This window comes from Podarcis liolepis, assembly GCF_965112155.1.
Source record: "Podarcis liolepis genome assembly, chromosome: 1".
Classification (NCBI taxonomy): Eukaryota; Metazoa; Chordata; class Lepidosauria; order Squamata; family Lacertidae; genus Podarcis; species Podarcis liolepis.
Genome location: NC_139554.1, coordinates 98,152,521 through 98,164,839, shown reverse-complemented (window position 1 = coordinate 98,164,839; position 12,319 = coordinate 98,152,521). Strand labels below are relative to the sequence as shown.

The window sequence follows — 12,319 nt, the reverse complement described above, 5'->3', positions numbered from 1 at the left end:
TTCAATCTCCAGATAGGGCTGGGAATGTGTTTCCTGTCTGAAACCTTGAAGAGCTGCTGTCAGTCTGTGACAACAATACTGAGCTAGCTATGGTTTGACTTTGTATAAGGCAGCTTCCTGTGTAACTACGTAGACTATATGTTAAAGAGAGGTTTCATGTGGTGGTGCTTTTGAGAGGAGATATCACAAAATGGACATCCAGGTTGGACGTTCTAAAAGGAAGCCTGAGATATTCACCAAAAGGAAACTCATCCAAGCTCAGGATGGTTCATTAATGAAGCCTCTGTACCATGAAGCACATTGGACAGGAAGTGCTTCTGAAAAGGGCAGGTGGAGAGTTTCTCTTGACCAACCTTAATAATAATAATAATTCTACACTGCCCATCTGGCTGGGTTTCCCCAGCCACTCTGGGCGACTTTCAACAGAACATTAAAAACAGTATAAAACTTCACAAATTAAAAACTTCACTAAACAGGACTGCCTTCAGATGTCTTCTAAAAGTCAGATAGTTGTTTATTTCCTTGACATCCGATGGGAGGGCATTCCACAGGGTGGGTGCCACTACCAAGAAGGCCCTCTGCCGGGTAGTGACCTTGCAGTGAGGGAACTGCCAGAAGGCCCTTGGCACTGGACCTCAGTAATAATAATAATAATAATAATAATAATTTATTTATACCCCGCCCATCTGGCTGGGTGTCCCCAGCCACTCTGGGCGGCTTCCATAAAACCAAAAATACAGTAAAATACAGTATCCGGGCTGAAAGAGGGGGGTGGAGACTCTCCTTCAGGTATACTGGGCTGAGGCCATTTAGGGCTTTAAAGGTCAGCACCAACACTTTGAATTGTGCTTAGAAATGTACTGGGAGCCAGTTGTAGGTCTTTCAGGACCGGTGTTGTATGGTCTCGGCAATAAAGTCTGCAAAACTGGCATAATCTCTGAAGCATTATAGTATCTGTTGGACTATACACCCCATCCCATTGTACTTATACCAATCAGATTTGAACATATGGAATTCCTTTGTTTTCCTCGGGAGTTCTATTGTGTCTGCTGTGTTAATCCACTTAACACAGCAGCACATCTGATCAAAATCTTCCATAAAGAATTTTTTATATATCCATGTAGATCACTTGAAATCTACAGTAAGGACATGTAGACCTGCAATAAGTCACACACATCTTCCTGCTCTGTTTCCTGCAGTATCACAATGGTGAATGGATATCCAGAGAACATGAAAACACCAAAGCAACGTTTCTGAATCTGACAATGGTGGACTGTCAGATCCCACCTCTGAACAATACAGGAGCAGGAGCTGTTCGTTTCATGATGGATGCTGAGCCTTATGCAAGATGGCAAGTGAAAGTAGGAATTTCTTGTGCTACTAGCAAAACAATTTCAAAAGACATTTCTCAAGCAGCGTGATGATAAAATGGGAGATTACGGATTTCTTCCTGCTAATCACTGTGAATAGGAGTGCACACGAGAGCAAGAGATCTTTAGTATTGCCTCATAATAAATAAGAAAACAAAGGAATAGCAGAAATTACAGGCATTGTGGGCATTTTAATAAGTAGTCTTAAGGTGCAAATTACAATCACTGTTCCTAGTAATCACCCTGAGCTGATATAGTGGGTGAATCAATTCTTAATCATCTGCATTTCATTTCAAGAGACACGGCTGAAATTCTTGATTAGGTCACAAGTGCAGAATGACTTCAGCTTCATACTGCTGCCTGTTGGGGGCCTTTCCGGCTCACACCCTCCATTTTGAAATTGTTGTACAGGACAGTCCTACTCAAAGCGATGGCAGAGAACGATGCTGAATACTTGGGGATCTTCAGTTTTACTGTAGCTGAGCGCAATTGGTTTTTCTGTGAGATGCTTCTGCATGGGTGTGGTAATATTTGTGTGGCCCAGCCACATGAATGTAAGTCAAACTTACCATCCTTTCCCACAGAATTGACATGTGTGCATGTGGCACACCCAGAATGCACTTCAGCTTGCTGATTCAGTGGTTGGAACCTACCCAGGTCAAGAGCACTCCAGACCCTGAGATCTAAGGGTAGCCTCTGGTGTCATGGGGGGCGCAGTGGTCTTCAGTGATGTTATTAAGCACAACACACTAAGCATTAACCACAGTTGTGGAGAGCATGTCATTCAAACAGAAAAACACAAAATCTAATAAAGGAGCAAACATGTCACCGATCGGAAATTAAGACAGAAAACCTAACTAAAAGGCTTGTTGTGATGCTAACTGTGAACTGCTATTGCGAACAGCCAGATAGGACAATGGTGCCACAAGCACAGGATTTTCAGGCCCCCAAATGTAGAAGTGCTGGATTATATATTTACTTCTTTCATAAAATTTATGCACCACTCGATTCACCATAAAGCAGTCTAACCAAATGATAAAACAATAAAATCAAGGGGAAAAACCACAATCATACTTTACAACATTGAAATACCAAAACATATTAAAGTTACCTCAACTTTCTAAGCACATGGGTTTGAATGTTTTCAGCGGGTGCCGTGCAGTCAAGGTGCCTGCTTGATCTCAATTGGCAAGGAGTTCCAAAGTGCATCTGCTGCCACACTAAATGATTGAGTTCTTACAAATGCGTAACAGGTATTATCTGTCACCTGCAGTAGTGCCAGTTCCACCTATTGAAGTGGTTGAGTGGGCACATGTGGGGCAAAGTAAAGTAATATGAAGTGAAGTAAGACATATTGCACTCTAAAGAGAGCCCCATCACACACCCACACCCAAAATAGACCTATGGAGTCAGAAATTACCAAAGTTCATCACTGGTAGACCTCAACATATTTGTTTCACAATTTTCTAGACAGGCAGCCAAGAAGATGCCTAATACTCTACCCTAGCTGCTTTATAGGAGACTTTGATCTGCCCATGCTCCTCCAAAGCACAACAGAATAGTTGGGATGATTTATGTACATTTTATTTTTATTTTTTTTTTGCAGTAGCTTATTAACTTTTGAAGAGGAGATCAATGTTTATTTTTGTTTTAACCAAAGCACAGCAAGCAAATGAATGGGGTTTATTTGAATATCTTATTAGAGGCTGCTAAAGTCCTAATCATTATTAATGTTCATCTGTTTGATCATTAGTGCTGTGCTGAGAAAATGAACATCTTGAGGGCTTTAGTAAAGGAAAGAAATTAAGGTTAAAATTGCATTAAGAGTGATCAGTTTATACAGATGAGGTAGTGCTTTTGCCTGCAAAATGGCAGGATGCTAAACTAATCCTTCTTTCCGCCTCAGAGCTTGATTCGCTTAGGCCTAGAATCCATTTTCAGCACCAGGAGTTTGTATCAGTCGTATCATCTCCTACACTAACATTATCTGGGACCTTTATTTCTATATATGCTAGCTCATGCGAAGACTGGGTCTGATTGAGTGCAGAGTACATTGACCCACCCCATCAAATAGCTACATCCAGTCCCAAATAGAAGCATGGCTTTCCATTTCAGATTTGAGCTGCAGACCACACACTTTGCAGATTAAACCCTAGCTAGAGACCCTTGAAATGGTTTTCCCGCCTTATTAAGATGGCTTGTCTATGAAGAATGTGGCTAGGGAGCCCCTCTTCTAAATCAAATACTGAGAGAATTGAGTTCATTCTTTAAATTATGTTAAGTTATGCTAATTCAGTTTCAAATTCTCTGAATAGATTGTAAACTTATTTCCTTCCTTTGAATTGCAAATGCTAGGCACTGCTATATCCTCACATACCTCGGTCCCACCTGTTCACACCTGAGTGAAACAGGTAGTATTTTATCAGTTTAAAATAATATAATGTTTCTGGAACAGTTCACTTAATGCTGATTTTTTGTGGCATGTCCCATTCTCTGTTCACCAGGAAATATCAGTTGTGTGTGTTTAGCTTTACATGAGTTTTCTTTCTGTTGTTTGTGATTTTTGCCTCTCCTTTTTTCTTCTCACCCTTTTCTGTGCCTCACAATGATGCCTTCCATCTGTTCAATGCCGTGGATGTTGTTACCCACTAGACCTACTAGGGTGTCAAGGAGGTGATGGGTGCATGGCCAGTGGAGACACCGGGGTGTGGCCAAACTGTTATGGGTTTCTCCTCATCTCTTTCTCTCTTGAAAAGATACTGTGAAGAATTGCATTTTTACAAATATTTAGTACCTAACTAAGCTATGTGCCATGATTACAGTTATGAGATACAAAAAAATACACACACACTTATTCAAGTAAATTTTGCTCAGAGTAGACTCATAATAATAATGATGATGGCAACAAAACATTCAGCAACACTGAGTTGAAAGAGGATCATATGGTGGTAGTCTTTCCTCCCCTCCTTTCATTTGTGGGGATGTAGGAAGCAGTGGCAACCTCTTCAATTTTGGTGGTGATGTTGATATCTCTTTCTTTCGTGTCTTCCCGTACCCAGGCTAAGTAGGCAGATTCAGTGCTTCCATCTGCTTTGATGTTTCTGAAGGGGTAGCAAAAGTGGTGTAACATGGGTTGCCAGCACCCAGGGCTAGGCAAGTATTGCGCCTGCTAACCAGGGGTCCATTAGCACTTCCTAAGTCCTTTCCACCAGTCCAATATTGATAAAGCCAATGAAATACTCTACCATGGGGGACGCGGGTGGTGCTGTGGTTGAAACCACTGAACCTCTTGGGCTTTGCTGATTGGAAGGCCAGCAGTTCGAATCTATGCGATGGGGTGAACTCCTGTTGCTCTCCCCCAGCTTCTGCCAACCTAGCAGTTTGAAACCATACCAGTGCAATTAGATAAATAGGTACCGCTGCAGTGGGAAGGTAAACAGTGTTTCCATGCATGCTCTGGCTTCCGTCATGGTGTCCTGTTATGCCAGAAGGGAGTTAGTCATACTGGCCACATGACCCGGAAAGCTATCTGTGGACAAATGCCGGCTCCCTCAGCCTGAAAAGCGAGATGAGCACCACAACCCATAGTTGCCTTTTACTGGTCTTAACTGTCCAGAGGTCCTTCACCTTTACCGTACCTGTATCTTTAATGTGCACATTTGAGACATTTGCCCCACCAGCCCCCGCACTCACCCCTGCAGCACCTCAGAGACCAGCAGCTTCCCTATGCAGAGATACTGGGGTGGTGGTGGGACTCTCATTCTCCCTTGGCACCGCTCCCTTCCCCCGACTCTCTCTGATGATTGGTCTATGACCGATAACTTACTTCTCCTCCTATTCCATGTTGTCACCATCGCCAGCAGCACCAGCTGGCAAGGGGGCAGTGGCATGGGGTGAAGATCCTTGGCACTGCCTGCCAATAGGTTGGAACAAAGGGGCAATAGCTCAGCGGCCTACACAAGAGGCAACTGCGGCACCCATGAGTGTCAAGAACGGTGGAGAGCAGGATGAGGGAGTGAGTATACAGTGGAACCTCGGGCTACAGAAGCTTCAGGTTACAGACTCCGCTAACCCAGAAATAGTACCTCGGGTTAAGAACTTTGCTTCAGGATGAGAACAGAAATCATACTCCGGTGGTGTGGCGGCAGCAGCAGGAGGCCCCATTAGCTAAACTGGTGCTTCAGGTTAAGAACAGTTTCAGGTTAAGAGCAGACCTCTGGAACAAATTAAGTTCTTAACCTGAGGTACCACTGTATTTTTAAAGCCCATGCAGGGGCACCCTGGCAATCAGCCATTGCTCAAATCCACTCCTCAGTCTGTCCACATGAACATTGGGATATTTTCTGTGTGAGGGGGAAGGCACACTTTTGAAATTTTGTACCCCTGTGGCCCTGCCCACGCTACACCACTGGGTATAAACACTCAGGACAAATGGACCTCTTAATCTTAAACCAAGTCAGAGCAACCAGTTATCCAGGACTTCAGGCAAGGGTATCTTCCAACCCTACATGGAGATTCAACTGAGGACTTCTGCAGGCATCTCCTCTGCCACTGAGTTCTGCCCCTTGAATAGCACCTCCTACAAAAATCAGAAAACTGGAAATCTATGTTAAAACCCCATAAACCAGAACTTGCTTTCCAAATTCTTGAACAATGAACATAAAGGATTTTTCTCTAACAGAGAGGGGCAGATAAGAGTAGTGGACTCGTAATCTGGTGAACCAGGTTCAATTCCCTGCTCCTCCACATGCAGGTGCTGGGTGACCTTGGGCTAGTCACACTTCTCTGAAGTCTCTCAGCCCCACTCACCTCACAGAGTGTTTGTTGTGGGGGAGGAAGGGAAGGGAGATTGTTGGCCGCTTTGAGACTCCTCAGGGTAGTGATAAAGCAGGATATCAAATCCAAACTCTTCTTGTTGTTCTTGTCCAACTGAATGCTTAGCAACTATATCCAGATGCCACCAACATCATGCCAGTCATGTGCATTCAGATATTATGTGAAAAGTAAAATTGGTTATGATGTGCCAAAATGTAGGGCCCACTTTGTTTGTTCCACTATTCTGTCACCAGGTAAACTGCATGGATTCTGTGCCTACAGGAAATACATACAGCAGCAGTGGGGGCAGTATCGGCCCTGATTTTCTGTTCATTTCCCCTTAGATTGAACACTTCAGGCATTACATCTTATGAATGAATAGCTGCACTGAGTATGGAAATCCATCTTAGGGGGAGTCAAGGGCAAAGGCTGCCATACAGAATCATCTTCCTTTGAAGCAGGCTCAATAAAATCTTGTTGACATCTATGAGATTCCTCTAGAGTAAATGTTTTATGGATTGCAATCAAAATGTCTGAAGCAGGATTTATTGTTCAAAATTGTGTCAACTTGAGTAAGAAATTTACAGGAAGAGGTTAAACAGAGCACGGCAGTTATCAGAAACTCCAGATTTTATCCGAGTGAAAAGATATTTTGGTAATAAATGAATGGCTTTTCAGTTTGCAGCATCAAGTGATTTGTTAGCTTGCAGGAAAGTAACTTGCAAGTGGTTTAATTTATCTTCTTGGCAGACATTTAGTTCAGGGGTGTATTGGGCATGTGCTTTAGAATGTGCAGACAGTATCTGTATGGAACATGATCACATAAAATGATATGATATATTTTTTGTATATTTTAGATTTCTAATGATGGTTTCCAGTACAGTAATTCAAAAGTCCTGACCTTGTATGACGGAGTCTGCCAGGACTGCGAATTCCATCAAAATGGGCTTTGTAAATTAAAGGTAATTTCAAAGCACTTAGAGGTTTAATACAGAACATCCATCTTTTCCTTAACCCTCCAGTTTCCCTGGATTGCCTGTGTAGCTTGACAAGTGTTGGAGAAGAAAATGTGTTTATTGATCAGCTGGGAAGCTAAATATATTTTCTTCCATTCACTTGTAAATTATGCCCTTTTTATATCAATCGTCAGGAAGCCAACACATTGTACATAAAAAAAACATTTCTTCCAAATTAACATTTTATATTCACAAAGAATTTAGCACCTCCATGCTGGAAATGTTCATGTAAGTAAATGAAACTTGGAAACAGCAGAGGTTCTGTTATTATCTCAAATAAGGCATCTTTCACACTCAGAAGATTCCGGTTTACAGAGAGCCTATGCTGGGTCGACATTGCTCTCAGTCTCCACAAGCAACATTTCTTTGTAAGACATGGTGTCAAATTCTTACCAGTCCTCTCAGATTTACTGGGGGTATTGCAACGACCAATCCTATTACCTCTGGGCCTGTTATCTTCAAGTATAGATGTGATTGCCACAGCTGAGAAACAACTCTCAACAACTACACAGACTCAAAACTGCTCTGTAGTGACTTTTAAACATGAGGAGATGGTCTACTGTAGTTTGATTTCAGACCCAACTCTGATAGGTAATTCTAGCAGCATTTTATTTTATTTACACTCTGCTAAGTTCACTATTTGACCTTTTACACCCTGATGCAGCCTAGTCAGTAAACTAGCTACATGGTTCTATGCCATAAATTCATTAATTTTGTAACTTTCCCACCTGTTGGCTCTGTCACAATTGCATTATGTGAAGCAATGTATTTTTAAGGGTTATGCAAAGCTCTGTGGTTTAGTTATCATTCTTGTTGTTGTTATTTACATTATTTATTACGTTATTTACGTATTTATTATTTAGAAATGAGCATCCCAGGATCAAATAAAGAAATTTTATGAAGCAGATTAAAGAACAACAAAAAAGTGGTCTTTTAAAGCAAAATAATGACTTATTCAGGAGGTTTTATTGAAAAAGAAGCATATAATATCATTCTATCTAATATGCTGCCTTGACAGCTGGAGTTGGGGCTTGGAGTTGGGTTCCATCCATACACTGTTGACATTCAATTCCTATTTCTTCTTGCTATCTGAATCGTGTAGCTGCACAGATTCTGCATTGGTGCTCAGCCACTGTAATGGACTGGATGAAGGCTAGTTGAGGTGGAATTAGATCAAGGTGCTATGACTCGGCACTTCTTGAGCTTGGGAGATAAGCATATGGCCAGTTCTCTATGGGGCTGCGCTCCCCTTGTAGTCTAGAGGTACTTGCTGATTCTTCTCTGTCACTGGAGAGCCAAGTGACATAGAGGGCTTTTTCTTAGCTCCCAGCTGGTTGGCCAGTTATGGCTGTTCCTATACAGGGATGGACTTGCCATAGAAATTCATGCTCTGATAAGCTCCCAACTGGATAACTGTAGGCCACAGGGCGGCTCTTGCAGACCACTTGGAAATTGCAACTAATCCAGATGTAGTAGTTTAGCTTTTGAGTGGAGCAACTAGCTGGAGCCATGTTAATACAGTTCAAAATCTGCATTGACTGCCAATATACACCGGAACATCATACTTAAGAATGGTAGAGAATCAACAGATTAGATTCTACATCACTGTTCATTCAGATGAGTCTGTCTTTTAGCTTAGCAGAGGCGAATAATATGCAGCATTACATGAAGCATGTAATTCAAAATTTACAACCATTATCCCCTCATTAAGTGGGAACAAGTTTCAGGCACCTATGCACTAAATCATCAGCTCCCACACTACCTGGCTATTGGCCATGCTGACTAGGGATGATGGGAGCACAACAACATCTGATGGCTACCACATTGGCTAATCTTGAAGATTCTCAGCCTAGCTCCACCCACCTAGTGTGAGTGCAGCTGGTGAATGTAACCAAGTGGGATAGAGCTCCAACATGCCACTTTAAGTGTTATTTAGCAAGCCACTGTTTATCCCATCATTCAGCCTTTGTTTATTTTCTAGAGGGCATCAATTTGGGTGGGTGATGGAGTTTGCAACCTAGTAGAGAATGCCCAGCTCAGGGGTGTCTTTATGCCACTGCAGCTATCTGTTTGGAGGCCCTTTGAAATAAAAAAAGGGGGGAGTATGTAGAGAAGGCTGGGATTTTGTATGATTTGCCCACTTGCCTAGATACATGCTAATCTCTATATGGTAGTGGATGGCACTGTGGCATGGTGGTGTTCACCTGACCTCCATACAGCTTAGTTGCTGTTCCTTATGGGGAAGGGTGAGGCAAGTGGGGAGGCCAGCACAGTGGAAATTCACCAGCAGGAGTGCCAGATTGTACTGCACTGACTTTTCCACTGCCTCGCCCTTCTCTTTCCCAGTAAGCAACATCAGTCAGTGAGTGCTGCCACCCCACCAAGCCATCTGCTTCTGGCTCTGCGTAAGGACTCAATTATTGCACAATGTGCATTGTGTAACAGCAAGCCCATATAGAGGGAGGACTAGAATGCGCCTGGGAGAGAGAACTGCTTTGTTTTGGGACTGTTGTTCAATATGACCGTTTCATGTATGTCTTCTTTTAGTATGCCTTGTCCCCAGAAAAGCAGCATGGCTCTAGGCATGGGGAAAGTCATGATGCTTAAGTTAAGGCAGGCAAGAAGGCTTACTAGTCCTGAGGCCATCACACACACAAATGGAAATGACTGAAGCACGTTGTTGCATCCCATTATAACCAAGGATTTGTGCTATTGAATGGGGATATGTGGCATTTTCCCCTTTACAAATGGCTTCCGAGCAGATTGGCAATTTTAATTGTATGTGAATGAAAGGAGATTTTTAGGATCTCTGAGCAAACAGTTTCACTTTTTGTACTGGGTCATAAAGCAGTTTCCTCATAACTGTAGTCATAGAGTTCTGTCATACAGAGTTTTAGCTATTATACCCTTAGAGTGGAGCCCAATTTCAGCAGGACCAGATAATTAATCACTCTGATAACAGGTGTCTGGGATTAATGATCTTGTACAACATGTTAGTGATTTTCATATGATTTTTTGTTACAGTGGCATTATCCGGCAGCCTGAGATAAGCCATTCACAACTACAAAAATCTCACAATGAAGCTGGCAAAGCCTGTGTCATTACAGCAATTTTTAAGAATACACTTGTATTCTTCCCCAAGGCAACAGAGTGCTAGCATTTAAATTGCTGTCATTTCATTATTCCTACAGCAAAATATTTCAAGCAATTACTTGCTGCTAATTTATCTTTCTTCCCCTTACTTGCAGGAAAACGCTTGCAATATAGATGGATTATGTTATGCAAAAGGTGATTCGAGCCTTACGAGTCCTTGTCTTCTCTGTGAGCCAGATATTTCCAAATTCACCTGGTCTATCAATGAAAGTAAGCCTAAAATGCATAAAATGTTTCTATGGTATTCATGTTTTGTTGCAAAACCCATCCGGTGTTTTAGAGAGAGGGATATTCTTTCTCTGGACCTGTATATTGTGTACATTTCTGACATTTCTCTAGGCCAGCATTTATTAAGTTGGTGTCATCCTGATGTTCTGGATGACAATTCACATCTGTGCTGTCTAGGCTGTGGCTGATAGGTATTTCAGAATATCTGGATTACCCCAGATTGGCCAAGTTTCTGTAGGATGTAATCTACAGTGGTACCTTGGTTCTTGAATGGCTTGGCTCCAAAACAAATCAGCTCCCGAATGCCGCAAATCCGGAAGTGAGTGTTCCAGTTTGCAAATGCTTTTTGGAAGCCGAACATCCAATGTGGCTTCTGATTGAGTGCAGGAAGTTCCTGCAGCCAATCAGAAGCCACGCCTTGGTTTTCAAATGGTTTTGGGAGTCAAAGAAACTCCCAGAATGGATTAAGTTCGACAATCAAGGTACCACTGTACTTTCTTTGGATAAGGCAGATTCTCATTAATAGGAATATGTACATTTTGGACCCTATTGATTATGCAGAGGTTCCAGGTGTGTGCTCAGATATTTCTGAGCAACATCATGGGGAATGTTTTTCTAGGACCAAGGTGGAACTGTCAAGCTTCTTTGTTATTTTTGCTGTTCAGTATTTTTTATGAAATCTTTTTATATTTATACTAGCTTTTTTGGTATGTTAGATTTGCCATTGTGATGTTGTTTTATTATATTATGAAATTGTTTCGTACCGCTTGATTTTGAAACGCATTCCTGTTTTCTTTGTTGCAAGCTGCTTTGAGAATGGTATCTCTGTGTGTGAAAGCAGCATGCAAATAAAATTATGAATGAATAAATTTTCACATCCTTTGAAGACAGAATAGTCTAATCTGGAAAGATGAACTACAGTGATCAGGTGACTTATTTTCCATCAGCAAGGAAAACCAGTAAATGATACTTTGGGCCATAGCTACCACATGGCAGTAATGCTGGATCCAACAGTATCCATGAATCACGCAGTGGTCCTTACAGTGGGGTGACTTCACCCAAAACAGATATGCCAAGTCAGCCTCACTACTGAGTTCCCTGCAATCGTTAACTCTGGCTTATCCAGACAGTTTATTCACTGTCCTCAAGTCCGCCACTGACGATATACATCCATTGAAGGATAGCACTACACATTGCTTCATGTATTTAAGAGTTAGGTCAAGACATTCCTTAATCCTTTTTATGATACTTAATCTATTTTAAGAGCATGGTTATATTACTTTGATGTTTTTATTGAGAGTATTTTTAATGGTATCTAGGCTCTTATTGACTGTGAGATATGATGACTGTTTTCAGTTGGAATGCACAGTATAAAGTTTAATGTAAAATAAATAAAAGCTTTCCTGAATGCATTGCTCAAGTTTCTCAAACTTGCTGGTAACTGTTTTTGACTAAAATGTTCTAAAGGGATTTTATCGTCTTTGTCAACTGCTGTGTAACATTAACTGTAGCCACCACAATCAACCTCAAATGTTAAGTGTATGCCACTAAAACAATAAAATGTGTGCCCTTGCTGCCCAGAAAGAGGGAGAAACATGGCAGAGAGACATCCACACCATACATTAAAAGTGCATTTATTTATGAAAATATTTTAATCTGCTCATTTTAAAAAACCCAAGCATTTTACAACAGCCGTACAATCAAATACAATAAAAACCTCATCAACTACCTATTACT

At 41.6% G+C, this 12,319-nt stretch overlaps 1 protein-coding gene across 1 annotated transcript in view; it reads left to right on the top strand.

Annotated features, from left to right (window-relative positions):
• LOC310701736 (von Willebrand factor D and EGF domain-containing protein-like) overlaps positions 1 to 12,319 on the top strand; it is a 202,255-nt gene that overhangs the window by 106,708 nt on the left and 83,228 nt on the right. Inside the window, exons 14-16 of the mRNA XM_083493050.1 lie at positions 1,200 to 1,361; positions 7,043 to 7,147; positions 10,450 to 10,564. Of these exons, the coding sequence (XP_083349176.1) occupies positions 1,200 to 1,361; positions 7,043 to 7,147; positions 10,450 to 10,564 (382 nt within the window). The remainder of the gene's footprint in view (positions 1 to 1,199; positions 1,362 to 7,042; positions 7,148 to 10,449; positions 10,565 to 12,319) is intronic.